Source organism: Lytechinus pictus, chromosome 6, assembly GCF_037042905.1.
Source record: "Lytechinus pictus isolate F3 Inbred chromosome 6, Lp3.0, whole genome shotgun sequence".
In the NCBI taxonomy this organism is placed as follows: Eukaryota; Metazoa; Echinodermata; class Echinoidea; order Temnopleuroida; family Toxopneustidae; genus Lytechinus; species Lytechinus pictus.
Window position 1 is genome coordinate 1,932,611 of NC_087250.1, and position 17,642 is coordinate 1,950,252.

The 17,642-nt window shown below is 35.9% G+C and overlaps 1 protein-coding gene across 1 annotated transcript in view; it reads right to left on the bottom strand.

The window, feature by feature from the left end:
* LOC129263595 (MAM and LDL-receptor class A domain-containing protein 1-like) overlaps positions 1 to 17,642 on the bottom strand; it is a 76,618-nt gene that overhangs the window by 26,899 nt on the left and 32,077 nt on the right. The window contains exons 24-33 of the mRNA XM_064100676.1: positions 12,324 to 12,589; positions 9,942 to 10,026; positions 8,369 to 8,515; positions 7,186 to 7,340; positions 6,352 to 6,538; positions 5,084 to 5,221; positions 4,253 to 4,409; positions 3,674 to 3,779; positions 2,361 to 2,445; positions 428 to 547 (exon numbers count right to left, since the gene is read on the bottom strand). Of these exons, the coding sequence (XP_063956746.1) occupies positions 428 to 547; positions 2,361 to 2,445; positions 3,674 to 3,779; positions 4,253 to 4,409; positions 5,084 to 5,221; positions 6,352 to 6,538; positions 7,186 to 7,340; positions 8,369 to 8,515; positions 9,942 to 10,026; positions 12,324 to 12,589 (1,446 nt within the window). The remainder of the gene's footprint in view (positions 1 to 427; positions 548 to 2,360; positions 2,446 to 3,673; positions 3,780 to 4,252; positions 4,410 to 5,083; positions 5,222 to 6,351; positions 6,539 to 7,185; positions 7,341 to 8,368; positions 8,516 to 9,941; positions 10,027 to 12,323; positions 12,590 to 17,642) is intronic.

The following is a 17,642-nucleotide window of genomic DNA, read 5'->3' on the forward strand; positions in this document are numbered from 1 at the left end:
GTTTTCTTCCCTTCTTCTCTTCTCTTTTCCTAGCCCTTCTTATCTTTGTATTGTATTTTGTGTATTGTATGTATTTATATGTCCACAGACGTATCCCGCCACAAGCATGTGCTTCTAGGGACCTACGCCTTCCTCTGTACACATATGTTGTACATATTTATATCCTTTATGGAAATTGATTTCATATGAATTCTTGTTAACAAAAATGAAGAAATTTTGTAAAATGGAGGAAAATAAATGTTTATTTGAAATGAAATGAAATGAAAATGAAAACTATAGCTCTCCCCAGTTTTTGTTAGGTTACAGGATATATGTGTCGCTACAACAAATTATAAATAATAACCATGGACTTAACATCACGCAACACAATACACTTATAATCTGCTGAACATCATAGAGATGTTAGTATAATAAAGGATTATCTTACCCTCTGTTGGAGGCAAAGTTGTCTTGATTTCTTCAGTCCTAAGATGAGTTGTTGGGTTATCACTGGTAGAGGGCAAGGATGGCGTGACAGGTACCCCGACTTTAGCTTCAGCTGGTGTAACTATATACAAAGGAAAATAAAAATAAGTTCAGATTTGAAGATCTTTCTTCCTGAAAGTGCAACAGTCACAGTTACGATAATAATATAGAGTATTTCGCGCCAAGTCCACATTGATTATGTGCTCAAGGCCCTGAGAAAAGGAAAAATTACATGAAGCAGGAAAAGACAAAGAATAAAAGCAACACAATCATGACAATGAGAGGACACTACTTGAAGGCAAATTTAAACAAATTGAAATGAATGGAATATGGTAACTGATTCCACAAGGATGGTCCAGCATGTGAAAATGACCAATACCTCCATGATTTCTTGGATTTAGAAACTGCAAGCAATTTTGAATCAGAAGATCATAAATGTAGAGGAGGATAAAATGGCATAAAAAAAATTAACATTAACAATTATTCTGGGGCAGATCCAGGGTTACAGTGAAAAAATAACAATAATTATAACTTAAATACAATACGGTACTCAATGGGTAACCTATATAGTGAGGACAGAACTGTAGTTATGTGAGTAGAGCATCTGATAAGGGTAACAATACGGGCTGCAGAATTCGGTAATTCTTGTGTGAGAGTTGGGATTGTGGAATCTGAATCAAAATAGAATTAGTCTTTGTTTCTTAAAAGGTATACATTATTGGGTGATGCCATTTACTGCATTTTTATCTAGCTTGTGAATTATAACTTTTGCAATTTCCAGTCTCATCAGCATAAACCATTAGATAAAACTTCCAGAACTTTATTTTTATACTTGATTTGAAATAATTATTGTCATGTATTCAACGAACATCAAAATTTTTATTCAAGGACAAATCCATACCTTAAATAAAATACCAATAGCTCATGAATTTTTAATAATGAATCACAATTTCCAGATCAAGTCTTTTCTATATTATATTCATCATTTTTATAGGGGAGTGTAGTCTCTTTTCAAGAAATCGTCTTTGAAAAAAAGAATTCAATCATCACATGCATTACACAGTACACATTACGTCTTACCCCCGTTTGGGAACGGACCGCAGTTCAGATTGCAAACTGCGGTATTTCACCCCATTTTGCATTTGAAAATCTAAAACATCATTTCCAAGCCCAGGGGGCCGTTTCATAAAGCTGTTCGTAGGTTAAGAGCGACTTTAAGAACGACTGGTGATCATCCCCAATGGTGTGTACCATTAATACCGCAAGACAGGATCACCAGTCGCTCTTAACTTATGAACAGCTTTATGAAACACCCGCCTGATCAACCCCGCTTGGCCAGGTAATCCCCGCTGTCTCAATTTCACCTCCACAGGCCAGATTATGAGCGTTGAGCCAAGGACAAAATGATAAACAACAGCTGTGCTATTACGTAAGACTTCTCTGCCTGTAGTAGGACATTCTGAATGAAATTATTGTATTCGATATTTAATCACGTTTACAAAGGCATATTGTATTCAGAAAATCAATGTTAGTCCATTTTTAATTTCGAACGAAGAAAATCGACCTCGAAATAAGAAAAGTAAGTGAATAAAAATGGCGGCATATTTTGCAAGGACCGCAGTCGGGCTGTTGCGTTATATCCGGACCGAGGTCAAGAAACAGGTGTTTTGATACTTATATTGCTTGCTTGGGGCAGTAGGGTTTTTCGTACTTGGAGAAGAGAATTGATTGCCGAGGGAAACTGGGGTATAGTGTTCTCAAATGGAGGTTTTTCGTCATGCATACTTAGCTACTCTATATATTTACCACCTCAAACTATGAGAAAAAAAAAGCTCTGTTATTGAGATTACAAAAGGCATGCAAGGATATGTGCAGAAGTTATAGTTTGTGTTTACCATCACATCTTCCAGAAACTGGGTTTAGGTCATCAAGCCCAATATCGCTTCGACTGCCATTACCAACAATGCCTCGGAATTCAAACTGCAGATCAAAATCGAATGTAAAAGAAAACAAGATTGATAATTGAGAGAAACAGATAAGGAGGTTTCAAGGTTTGCGTATCCACAATGAGCCCCTTGGATGAGGAGACTCTTTCTTTTCCCTAACCCTAACCGTAACAAATAAGGCTGGCATTCCATGAATTTTGACCATTTTGGGCCTTAAACAGCCCTGGAACTTGTAAAAATAATAATAATGATAATAATAGTTACAATTATCTGATGATTATTACACTTTGTTTATATTAATAAAGCACTTAACGTTGCAATTATTATTACCCCAGTCATCGGTTCATGGCATGCCTCACACAATGTATGCACTTTCTCCACTCCCTGAGGAGAATTCTAACAAGGGCTCAACGGCTTAATTGCTAGACACGCTAATACAGGCTTTGGCATCCCAGCGGGTACCCATTTTACACACCTGGGTAGAGAGTGGGCAAAGTGTGGAATGATGCCTTGCACGAAAGATGTGGTGGGAAGTTCGAACACACAGCCCTCTGATTGGAAGGCAAGAGTCCAAACTGCTACACCATGACAGTTCCACAAATAATTCCACCAGCAGCTTGTTCTAATGCTAAACTGGAATATCTAAGAAACTTGTCGACAAAGTGACTGTATGTTTACAACAATGGATGATTTCAAGTTTGGTGTTGACTTTCTGGTGTTGGTGTTAGGTCAATTTTTACACCAAACATAAAATGAAGATGGTCCTGAAAAGTCACTCACTAGTTGGTGAGATGTCAATATTTTGATCTGGATCAGTTTCACAAACTCAGAATAGATTTTGGAGCTAGGGGAAGTAATCCAAATTCCAACATCAATGCCAACACCAGACTTGAAATCACCCAATGAATGATCACTATTATTTACAAGGGTAAACCAGAGTTGTGATCATGAACACCTATATGTGGGTGTACAGCATCAGGGGGAAGGAACATTCTGAGGATAGGACGTAGAGCAATCTCCTGTAAAAAGGTCATTTATTGGAGAGGTTACTGAGTACAAATCAAGGTCTGCATTCACACCGCATATTACATACTCTTCAAACTTAATCTGAAGGATTTCAATTTTGATGGACAATAAAATAAGCAGGAAGTTGAAAATATCCTGTACTTCATTAAAATAAGTCCTCAAATTGCTAGTTTTTGGAAATTTTTACAAAAAGGAATAACAATTATAAAAGAGAAAGTTAGGGGGGTATTCTATACCGTTGCAGCTTTCCTGTAAGGTACTGTTGCCTTTAACCAACCAGATGAACTTTGTTGACCGCTTAGCCTCCAGATCACCCCTTCAATATCACCTTCCATTTCATCTCTATGGAAAAAATATCAACATAAAACAAATGACTTAATGGTTTATCTATTGTCTCTTCATAAGCCAGAGTATCTTCAGAAAAAAAATTGTTTTTGAACACAAAAGCATCATTTATATCTTCATTAAATGGGCCTCTGGAGAAATAAATATAAAAATACATAGAAATCTGCATTTTAAAGAGCTCTTATAATATGCTTAAATATAAACATGATATTATTCACATATGAACTAAATCTTTATTTATATCAAAGATAGCTATTGCAAAAAAAAGATATATCTGTACGATCTTCATACCGCCTGTATATTGTTTTGTATTTAGGTCTCCTTGCTGCCCAAGAAATAAATTATACAATGGCTGTAAATGTAAACATAGCCCGTGGGATACTCCAAAGAAATTGTCCATAATACAAAAGATAAAGCAAAAATAAACTAGGCATTAAGATATACGAGTGTTTATGATTTGAAATACATACTTGTAGAGTTCTAGCGTTCCCATATCAAGACCAACCATGCTATACCAGAATGTAAAACACATATCTTCAGCTTCAGTGCTAGGAATAAAGGTCTTCCTCAATTTGGCAACTTGACCCTCTTCACGAGGTTCAGCAGAGTTCATGTAGACATAGAAACCTAGGAAAGATCCAAACATAAATCAAGTATTTACTTAGCAGTAATGGCAATGCCTTCATCTCATATTAATGGTATGAAACATTCAAACATATATCTGATATTTACCTCACCGAAATGCCAATTCCCTCATTTCATATTAATGAAATGAAACATTCAAACATATATGATATTTACTTCACAGAAATGTAAACAATTTTACTCATATTTATTGCAACTTTTGAAAATACATGACAGAAGGTCAACAGCACGAGGAAGATGGAAATCTTTAACCAGCATTTTTGGTTGGTATTTCCCTTTTATCTTATCTTTTAACTGTATCCCTTTAACTTACATTTTGGCTATTTGAAGAGAGAAAATATTTTATAAGGTAAATAAACAGGCACAGAAGACTTAACTGAGACAAGATTTCCAGGAAAGCTCTTACACAAAGTGCTGTATGTATGAATGAACACATGAACCTCCCCCACCCAAGGTTATGACATATCAAAGGAGTCAACTGTTGATGAGCATAAGGACCATTCTTGTATGTCATAATCGATAAGAGAAACATTCTTTTCTGTTGGTAATCCATGATTGAAATAAAAAGTCAATCATAAAAAAAATATTTCAATCTTCAAGTGGAAATCAGCAAATGCAGAATTTAAAATCAATATCAGATTGGCCCGTATTCTTACCATCTTGTGTTCTTTTAGTATGGTCTGTATCAGGTCCTGTTCCTGGTGTACTAGTCTCTCCTCTCCATCGGATCCAATTAAAATCACTATCTTCCACATTTCCCCAATCACATAGACTCAATTCAAAGTCACAGCTTACTGTGTTTGACATGAAAAAGACATAAATAATGCATAGAAGAACATGTTTACGATCCTTACATTGGCAATAATGAATAACATTCGTATCATTTAGGATATGAAAAGTGGAAAAAATTAAAGACTTATAAGTTTTTCCTATTTTAATCTCCATATTATTATTATTATCATAAATGATAACTTATTAGCACACCATACAATTACATGTTTATGCAAATTTTCTAGTAATTTTTAAAATAATCCTATCCATCAATTTTGTTTCATTTAGAAATGAATTGGGGAGCTTACACAGCCCCCCCCCCCCCCTCAACATCTTATGTGACAAATCACTCACGTACATTTTTATGAACGGGTTACTCACTGACTTTTTACTTTCAAGTCTCGCACAAGTTTTGAGACCTAAATTGCAACCTCCAGGTCAGCAGTTCCGAAATTACGCAACATTTGGTTAGTGCATGCAGACCCAAAATTGCTCAAAAACATGAATTTGTGTACAAATCCAATGCAATCAGTGTTTTTAGCAAAAAATCATTAATTCATCATTATTTTTTTCCTTTTACTGATTAAAATTAATTAATTTCACCTTGTTTAAGGTCAAAATAAATTCCATGAAAATTTCCATTGAAAAAAAAACATTAAAAAACAAAATGTAAAAAAACTAAGAAGTATATAAGAAATTTAGAAAACGATAAAATGAATAAAAATGATGTTTTATTTAACGTCAATTTGATCAGATTCCTATAAAGAGTCTGTGAACCAAAATTAGCATTTTTTTTTAGTTATTATTTAGTTAATTACAGCAAACTTTTGATTTTGTGCATGAAGTAGCATAATCAATTAGCAATGAGCTTTTCAAAGAATTTGATCATATAGTTTTGTATTTTGTGCCATGGGTAAGGCCCATGCTAATTTTTGTCGCAATCGCGCGATCAACGGCCAAGATCATAAGCGGGGGGAGGGGGCTTAACCAGCCCACCCTCAGTCTTCTTAGGCGTTGAAATAGGCCAGTCCATTTAGGGTTCACATAATCAGTTATTACATGACTGATCTTAAGTTTTAATAAAAAAGCAGTATAGAAAAGGAGTATATTGACATTAAAAATGAATGAAAAAAGAGTGGAGTGAACGACTTACAACAACTTTTTTGTACAGCATCCACAGAGTCGATAGCGATATCCCCTTCTACACCGTTACCAACCACTCCTTTAAAGATTATTTCATATCCATTAGAATGAACCTCAATAGATTCTCTTAACCAATACATTCCTTGATCTCCTTCTAATTTACTCAGGCTAGTAGTACTACCAGAATTCTCATTTAACTGGGAAATAAAAGAGAAGATTATACAAGTTTTGAAGAATCAAAGGATTCAGCACTCATTACATTCGACTGTGAAATAAAATACAACATATTTTAAGTACTCAACATTCATTACACTATTTATCAGAATTCCAATTTATCTGTGAAAAATAATATAAAAGATTACATCCCAATTTTGAGGAGTCAATCTATAGGTGGACATTTTGATGAAAATATAATTTCAGCTTTATTAGGTCTCTCAAGAAATGCACCAGAGTGTACTTTACAGAAAGACAAGTTCAATATTTTTAACTCGGACTTCATTCCTTGATTCCCTCTTCCATAATAGAATTTTCAACTAGTTTAACCCAAGTAAACATCAACGGTGTTCAGTTAGCCATTTTCCAAGGATGCTTTTATTGTCAAAAATTTGCTAAGAATTGCTGGCACCTACATGTTGAGTTCTATATAAATCAATCATATTCATATTCCTCTGTTTCTATTACTCCATTACTTATGCTGTTATTTGTTGTATTTTTACAGAATATGAATAATATATCAAAAATCACAATTATTCTAATTTTCATAAGCATTATTGTAATTTCTCTTTTGACTTAAAATATTAAAAATGTATATAGGCAGAAACTCCTGCAAAAAAGTATATCCTACCAGAACTTCCAGACTGCCTGTGTCTTTCCCATACATGTTATAGTAGAAAGACCAGCAGGATGTGGTATCTGTGTCATGTGACATATGTGGACCAATCAGAAGAGCCATATCACCTTCCTTTTGAGGAGGGTCAGCTTCAATATACATGTAGTGACCTGAATATATACATACATGAATACATAGTAAAAAATATCACATACGGGGGTCACCTTCAATATACCACATGTAGAACCTTGATTATGGATACATAGTAAAAATATAACATAATGGTGCCAGCTTCAATACACATTAAGTGCCCGGGGGGGGGGGGGGGGCACTAGACCAAAATAGTAGGGGTGTGCCGCAGGCGAGACAAAAAACGGGGGCCTTTGAGCGGGCTAATTGTAAAAAAGAGGGTCTTCGGAACGGGCTTCGGAGCTACAGATGTTTGTGAAAACGGGGGTCCTTGGAACGGGTCGCCTGCATGTGAGTGCGTATGCATCCCTATGAAACGGGCATATTCTGTACGTGCATGCAGCTAGCCCGGCGGCACGGGCGCCGGGTGCGCTAGCGCAGAGGCGATAGTCGGACAGCGCTCTGCGGCCACTTTTCACCAAAATTGCGGCTCATTGTAGCAGATCAATGCGACCGGAATGGCGTAACGGAAAATACGCAAAGCTTTGGAGCGGATTTCTTTCTTCCTCTTTCACGATAAGGCGAAAATTATATGCTTTGGAGTGGCTTTCTTTGTTCTTTTTCTCAATAAGACGAAAATGCTATGCCTTGGAACGGAAATTTGAGTGTAAAAATGGGTCCCCTCCGCGGCAAATACCCACTATGCATTGTATACTGAGTGCCCCCCCCCCCTCCCCCCGGGATTTAGTGATCTGATGATGGATACATAATAAAAACTATGACACTGGGGTAAGCTCCAATACACATGTAGTGACCTGGTGATAAATGCATGGTAATAAAAATCACGTGATGAGGGTTAGATTTATATGTCGGACAAAATAGTCCTCATTTAAGTTTATCAATTTGTTATCACTTTAATAATTTCACTCGAAATCATTCAAGATTATGTATAACACCATTACAAATATGACTCAAGTAATAGTACTCTATTAAGTTTCAGAAACACTGTTCTTTCCTCAAATCAATATTAATTCAAAGTTGTCTAGTATTGAATACAAATATTTCATACCATTCTGTGCGTTAGGTGTCATATCATATCGAGGTCCAGTATTATCTGTGGGCGTGGAGCCAGACCATCTTATCCAATCAAAATCATCGGATTTGTCGTTACGGTAACCACATATACTTGGTGTTTCAAACTCACAGATTGAAGTAGCTGAAAGAAATTAGTAACATTAACAATGAGAATTCCTTTGAAAAGCAATGAGAAGTAGATTACGGCAGCATCATAACATTCTAAGTTATGATGACATTTCAAAAACTTAACCTTAGGTTAAGATTTTGATGTTGATTCACCCAACATGGACTAAGTTCATTGACCCTAAATGACCTTTGACCTTGGTCATGTGACCCGAAACTCAGGCAGGATGTTCAGTAATACTTGATTAACCTTATGGCCAAGTTTCATTAAACTAGGTCCATATATATATATGCTGTCATTTCAAAAACTTAATCTTCGGTTAAGAATTGGTGTTGACGCCGCCGCCGCCGCCACCGCTGCCATTGGAAAAGCAGTGCCTATAGTCTCAATCTGCAATGCAGGTGAGACAAAAATGGTAAAATAAGAAACCTTGAAAATGAAGTAACAATTTTTATTACATTGGTAGTAAGGAACACATAGGCCCAAATTCACAAAGGTGGTTTTGAAAACCCACGGTTGAGTCCATGGTATTTGCAGATTTCCTGTATAAATTACGCTAAATTTAGCGCGTATCTGGCGCGTGTATGAAAAATGTCCAATTCTGATGCGCGCTTTTGTCACAGTGCGCCAAATTGACGCCTGTTACTTTGGTTAGATACGCTATTTTATTCATGAGTCCACTGTTTTTATTCATGAGTCCACTCTTCAAACAGTGGACTCATGAATAAAATAGCGTATCTAACCATGGTAACAGGCGTCAATTTGGCGCACTGTGACAAAAGCGCGCATCAGAATTGGACATTTTTTATACACGCGCCAGATACGCGCTAAATTAAGCGTAATTTATACAGGAAATCTGCATAAACCATGGACTCAACCGTGGGTTTTCAAAACCACCTCTGTGAATTCGGGCCATAGTCTTTAAAATTCTTCTATTGTTCTTTCACATAGTTCTTTCACATGAAACATTCCCCAGTTACAGTCTTTGATACATAACTACCAGCCCTCAAGAACCTTATGATGCTCATCATCTAATCTTTCACAATTCCCGTTTCTAAAAAAAAAAATTGGGGAAACGGGCCATCGCTCATGCAGGGCCAAACCTGTGGAATTCTCTTCCACAGAGTTTGAAAACCCAGACTTCAGTGACCACCATAAGGTGCAACCTGAAAATATATCTGTATTACCTGTATCGGTGCGTTAGAACCGAGATCGAATTATTGTTCAAACATGTATTATATTTAGTTTTTTTTAATGTTATTCTGCTCTGAAGCACCTTGAGCATCTAATCAAGATGGAAAGTGTGCTATGCAACTCTCATGTATTATTATCATAAAAATTCACCATTAATGTATTCATATCATTATGACCCAGTCGAGGATTGAACTGATAACCTCCTATTCACAAGACAAGTGAGCCATCATTACTATATAATAATTACCTGGACATTGACCATCATACATACTGATATCATCAAGAGCAATATCACCAAAATAAAGCTGTCCAACTACTCCTTCAAAGACCACCTGATGACAAAAAATAAGGATGAAATAATAATAACAATAGCATTTTTTAATATATATTTAACAATATTACATTCCACATGTTGGATACAAATGGTGAGAAAACAGAGACAAAGAGTTCCTTTTTGAATTGTATTGCATTCAATTCCAACAAAAAGTTTATTTCCAAGTATTACAAAAAATTTCAGCGAAAACCTTGCGTCTTCATCAGGGATACGAAACTCATAGTCGACTGTGAGACACACACTACATTCAAGTAGAGGGGACGGCAATGGACTACATATGCCAATATTTTTATGGGCAAACTTGAAAGACAAATAACATCTGAATCCCATACACGTAAAATGCAGTGTATGAATACAGGTGCGAGCATAGCTCTTATAGACAGAGCCTGAATAAAAGAAACTTATGTACAATACAGATCAGCCTGCATTGTATGCCTGTTCGTGGCCAGGTGTTGAATAAATACAGAAAACTCTTTGGTTGGCTTTTAGGGTGTGTCCTGGAGGACCCTTTACATAGTAACCCTGAATAGACTGTTTGAATCATGTGAACCTTGTTTGTGGAGTATGAATACACTACTGGAGAGTAAAAACTGAACTAAAATCTGAAAGAGATAATAATAAAGTGATAAACATGTACAACTGATTCACTTTCTCTATCCCTACGTCTTTATTCCGTGCACCTGATTATTAAAGAAAAACATCCTAGAAAAGGTACATAGAACTCAATGCCACTCCCTGTCTCCTTACAACTCTTTGATGCACACACCAAACTTTTCACAAAACCCACTGACACCCACACATATCTGCTCCAATCATCATGCCATCCAAAACATACATTCAAAAGCATCACATACAGCCAAGTGTTACGCGTAAGAAGAATATGCTCTGACAACACAAGGACAGAACACCACATGCAACAACGGGAACATCCCTTCAAAGATGCGAATATGACAGACACTCGGTAGGGCAACAAACGGAACGGGCCGCTGACAAACCAGGTCAGATCTCCTTTGATACAAACCTTCCAACACATCCCACTCACCAAGATCGTCTTCCCAATAACATACTCCCCACCTACCGCCTCCGTCCCCTGAAAACTCTACACAAACATCTTCCTATTCTACACCAATCAAGCAAGAAGAAAGATATATTTACTCAACCCCCTACAACATCCTTCCGTCGAGGGCGCACTCTTAACGATTTACAAGTACGAGCACGAGACCAATCTGTGCTCACCCAACAAGCTCATGACACTTCCAATACTGGGTTCTTCAAATGCCCATCACACAGATGTGTACTCCACAAACATATCATAGAGGCACACAAATTCAGGAGCACAGTTTCAGGACAAGAATAAACCATGACATCCAACGGAAACTGCAAATCCTGCTGGGCCGCTACCTCATGATACGTTCACAGTGTTGTAAACAATATATAGGGAATCAGAGACAACAATATACACACGCTTCAATAACACTCGATCAGAGATAAGAAACTTCCACATCCCACAACACAAAACATTGCCATACACAACACACTTCAATCTCCCAAACCACTCGGTAGAAAATGCAATGATAACCGGTTTTGAACTCATCAAGAATAAATAACATAAAACAATCCTCCATCGGGTGTCATTTCGGATAAAAAGACTTTAAACACTTAAAGCAGCTTCAACAACAAGCAATACAGGAACGCCACCGCCATCAGTCAATACGTCTAGACATTAAAAGACAGCAACACGCCATATTCCATCCATAGGAAGATATTGAAGAAGTGTAAAGCTTACTCAACTGCCTCAAAAAATATAACCTCTGCATTACTAAAAGTTTTTCATAATGTGTCACACTGATCTAGGTTCTTTAAGTAGTAGAAATGAGGTGATGACACCTTGTCGACATATGACCAAATATCTCCTGTGTAGTATCAAATAATAGCCTTAATCCAATTCAACACCATAGTATATTTCAATACGCCGAGCTGTCAATCTCTTGCACTAAACTCTACTGGATATATATATTGTGACCATGAAATTATAACTGTACTTGTACCTGTTGATCCTTGTGTATTATTTATATGTTTTATTTTATTTTGTTTATCTTTAATATAGCCATTGAAGAGGGCTTGAAGCTGAAAGCAATAAATTGTGGTCTATATCAGCAATGTTCCATTGTTTTCTATTTTTTTCATCTCGGTATCCTTCACAAGACAACAGTAGTCATGTTAATGAGTAGCTGCCTGCTTACATAAATAAATATATACACAACTCAGTGACTTGTACAACATAGTATATCTTACCTGATATTCAATAGGTTCATGAAGCTGTATAGACCCTAGTAGCCAATCGAAAGACTGCTGTTGATGCATTGTCCAGACTGGTCTTAGTTGGGATTGCCCATCATTGCGACGGGTATAAACATTGAGTGTATCTACTGATAGGCCGTACATATGATACCAGAATAATACACATTGACTAGCGGCAGGTTTAACCATCGGGGTTGAGAGACGAGCTTTGCTTAAGTCACTTTCACCAGAAGTTTCTATGTACATATAATAACCATCCACTGGAGCAGGAAAAAAATGAGAACAATAAAGAGTAACAGGGTTGTTATACTGAATGAAAATGAATTGAGATGAATGGCTTATTACATATCAAAGAATCACTTTCCTCTGGGTTGGTAGATATACAATTAACATAATGCATTATGTTCATTGTATATCACTGCATCAAGTGGAAATCAAATTTAAACATCCATCCATATTTCATTGTTTGAAAAAATAATTTGAAATAGAAATACTCTGAAAATTCATCTTCCCAATTGATTGGCATCCCGACAGGCACTGTGCGGTGCCAGATCGACTTTGCTCTATCCCTTAAATCGTCGAATGCCAAAAGGGTTGGTATGAAATCCCATCTGTTTTTGATGTGCAGGGCTTGAATTCTCGACCTCTCGGTTAAGGGACAGACACTCTACCAAATGAGCCAATTTAACGAGGGTAAGAATGCTGCCAATATAGAGTACTACAGTGTTGTACTCTAATTAAATTATCCCTAATCCCTGAACATACACTGTGTGCAGAAATCAATGTTAAAGATGCTTCATGTTAGAATATCACTTTTTAGCTCCATCTTAAACCTTATCCTAAAACCTAAACCCCTAACTCCAACTTATACGAAATGAAGTCCCAGGAGCAAATGTTGTGTCACTCGTTTTAAAGGTGTGGGTTATAATCCCACCGCTGCCACCGAATGTCACAGTGATCTCTAAAGCATTTGATAAGACTTCTTAAAAAGCAGATTAGCACACAGTTTCTAATTAGTGCTTGGCCATGAAGGACTTCGTTTTCGTCGTCATGTAAGGACGTGTTTACTTTTCGCTCCACTCCGTTCTCGGCCCCTACCTTTTGCCTTATGTAGTAAAGTTACGGAATATAATGAGGTTTTTTTTCCGAGGATTTTCTTCATGAACTTGAATCATACGTGATATTTCTCCAATTTTCAGCATTGTATTGTCGATTTTATTTGTGAAACGAGAGACCAGTGATTTTTAACAATCAACTTCGAGAAGCTTACGTGTCTTATCGAGACTTGCCAGTGAGTTTACAATCATGACACGGTCCCGTATTTCAGCGGAAGAATTGACGAAGGAAATCCGAGGTGAGGTGAGAAATGCCATTGAATCTAGCAATGATATCATCGATAAACTTGTAAAGAGGATAAAGGAGGCATTGATAGAGGAGTTAACCAATACTATAACGGAAAACGTTGCTGGAAATATTAAAGAAACTCTTGACTTCGAGCTCAACGAGAGGGACAACAAGATAGACCAGATGCGAAAGGAAATTGATAGCCTAAAGGAGAAGCAGGAGGATGCAGAGCAATACTGTAGGAGGAACTGCTTGATTTTCCATGGCCTACCAGAGAAAGTGCTAGCAGAAGGTATGTTGGAGAATACTGATACTACAGTGATGGAGATGTGTGAAGAGAAACTTAACATAAAGTTGCAGAAAACAGATATAGATAGATCTCATAGATTAGGTCCTAACAGAGGAAAGGTGAGAGGGATCATAATGCGTTTTACTAACTATAAAGTATGTAATCTCATATACCAAGCAAGGAGAAAGCTTAGAGAACAAGAAGGACAACAAATCTACATACAGGAAAGTCTAACAAAAAGCAGAGGTGATCTCATTCGTGTGTTAAAAACTAAACACAAAGACATTGTAAAACGACTCTGGACCCAAGATGGACGAATTCAAGTGCTCACAAGGAATGACAGACGAGTTACTATCACAAATGGGTCCGACATCGCCAAATTACAGTCTTAGTAGAATGTTGCTATAATATGTTCTTACATTTTTTTTTTCAAACATTTCAATATGCATTCAAACATTTTATAATGTGCATTTGGCTAGTTCACAGACAAAATGTTATCTTTTGAAATTAGTGTCGACTATTAAAACTTTTCAACAAGTTTTTGTTTTTTCATTTTGCACATTTTAGGATGTTGGCTGATCACATTCTGCCCATACACTTATATTCATATTCCAACCATGGAGTAGTGATATATTTCACTCTGATAGTGATGTATTTTCAGTTATTTTAGTACTATTCTTACTCTCATTAAATTCAGAATTAGATTTTAAACCATCTTTTTACGTCCAAAATGTTCATTCGTTATCGAAAAGTTTTTTACCTTTAAATTCGTTTTTGAACTGATAGGTCATCCTTTTTGCCATGTTTATCCTGCATGACGGTATTTATTTGTTCCACGTACTTATCATGCTTATATTCTATTGAGATACAGTCGTATGGAGGACTTTTGTCTTTTACTCTCATTGGACAATGATAATACTGTCCATTTAAATTCCCAATCCGTCAGATTGTTTAACCATCTTTTATGATGTTCATAATGGGTATTTGTTACTTGACTTACTTAGATAGAGTTCATTACCTCTTCGTAAACATTTTGAACCTGCTTATAGGTCATCCTATTATCTCATGATGTTCAACATGCATGACGATATCTCTGTTCTATACAGTCTTATTCTGGAATGACAAAGAGTGTGACTTTTCCACTGTAATTTGGGATAATGGTACTGCTGTCTATTTTAAAGTCCAAATAAGATTGTTTAGCCATCTTTTAGGATGTCCAGGATGGTTATTGTTACATGGGTTTGAAAGAAGAAGTTCTTCAGCTCTTTGTTAACGTTTTCTGATCCTGCTCATTGGACATCCTATTATTATCTTATGATGGTCAGTATACATGACGATATCTCTGTCCGGTTTATTACACAGTGTATATTCTATTCTATGAGGATAATACTTGCTTATAGGTCATTTTATTATCTCACGATGTTCAACATGCGTGACATTATCTCTGTTCTATACAGTCTTATTCTGGAATGACAAAGAGTGTGACTTTTCCACTGTAATTTGGGATAATGGTACTGCTGTCTATTTTAAAGTCCATATGAGATTGTTTCGATTTTTGAACTGATAGGTCATCCTTTTTGCCATGTTTAACATGCATGACGGTATTTATTTGTTGCATGTACTTATATTCTATTGAGTTACAATCACACGGATGACTTTTGTCTTTTACTCTCATTGGACAATGATAATACTGTCCATCTAAATTCCAAATCAGATTGTTTAACCATCTTTTATGATGTTCTTAATGGGTATTTGTTCCTTGACTTAGATAGAGTTCATTACATCTTCGTAAACGTTTTTGAACCTGCTTATAGGTCATCCTATTATCTCATGATGTTCAACATGCATGACGATATCTCGTCAAGAATTTTAAACCATCTTTTGATGTTCAGAATGTTCATTGGTTTTTGACAATGTTTGATCAGAAGTTATAGACCTCTAAATTCGTTTTGAACTGATATAGGTTATCCTTTTGCCATGTTTAACATGCATGGCGGTATTTATTATTATGTTCCACGTAGTTATAATCTATTGAGGTACAGTCGTATGGAGGACTTTTGTCTTTTACTCTCATTGGACAATGATAATACCGTCCATCTACATTCCAAATCAGATTGTTTAACCATCTATATGATGTTCATAATGGGTATTTGTTACTTGACCTACTTAGATAGAGTTCATTACCTCTTCGTAAACGTTTTGAACATGCTTATAGGTCATCCTATTATCTCATGATGTTCAACATGCATGACGATATCTCTGTTCTATTCAGTCTTATTATGTAATGGCAAAGAGTATCTATTGAGATACAGTCTTATGGAGGACTTTTGTCTTTTACTCTCATTGGACAATGATAACAACTTTTAATAAGAAATATTTTTATACTACACTTGGCAAGGGTAGGGGAAAAAAAACGACATTTTGCTTACCAAGATACTTTTATTTTAACTTTCATTCAATCCATTCATTATTATTACTATTGTATTTTATGTAATTGTAGTCTGGGGATTCTTGAGGTTTCTTTTAGTGTTTTATTTTTTTATTTTTTTAAGTTTTTTCTTTTCTTTGTTTTCTTCTATATCATTGTAAATGAATAGGCGTTTTCCTTGTGCTATATGTAACAACAGCGTGAAAAATAACCAAAAGGGGCTACTTTGTACATCTTGCAATTTATGGGTTCATATTTCTTGTGTCAACATTGCTTTGAGGATTTATAATGATGATTCAGAACTTTTCTTAGATTGGAAATGTCCAAAATGTATAATGAAAGAATTACCTTTTTATAATGATACTTCTGATACTTTAAACCTACCGATTTATAGTGAACCATTTGTTGGACATGACGAAAGAAATTGTAAATATCGGAAGTTATCATTAAAGGGATTACGTTTTGCGCAGTTAAATGTTGTAAGCTTATTGAGGAATATTGATGAAATACGTTCAATTCTCATTGACAATCAAGTTCACATATTTGCACTTAATGAAACGAGATTAGATGATAGCATCAATGATGGTGAGGTACTTATACCAAATTATGAAATAATCCGTAAAGATAGAAATAGAGTAGGAGGTGGAGTTGCAATTTACATCCACGAAACTTTGAAATTTACGCTATTAGAGCATGATTCTTTGTCCTCGATAGAAGCAATAGCGATTGTTACTCATTTAAAAAGCACTCAACCTATTATATTTGTTAATTGGTACAGACCTCCTAATTCCCATAGTGCGGTTCTCGATTACTATGAACAAATGTTATCTTTTGTTAGTGGATTTAACTATTCAATAATAATAATGGGAGATGCAAATTTTGATCTAAAACGCCCGAGTAATTCACAGACTTTGAAATACAATCAAATCAATAGTATTTATTCGCTAGAACAAATTAATACTTCTAAATATACACGAATAGTGGGCGGTTCCGCAACACTAATTGATCATATGCTTACAAATTCTATAAATAAAGTGAGGTCTTTTGGTGTAATCGATAATGGGCTTAGTGATCATGCTATGAGTTTTCTCATTTGGTACCCATGAAAAATATATTACTTTCAGGAAGTGTAGAAATATTGATATCAATCGTTTTAAGTCTGATGTTAAAAACCAAAATTGGAATGAGATAGAAAATTTTGATGATATAAATGATGCGGTAAAAAGGTGGGAAGAACTTTTGCTAGAGGTTG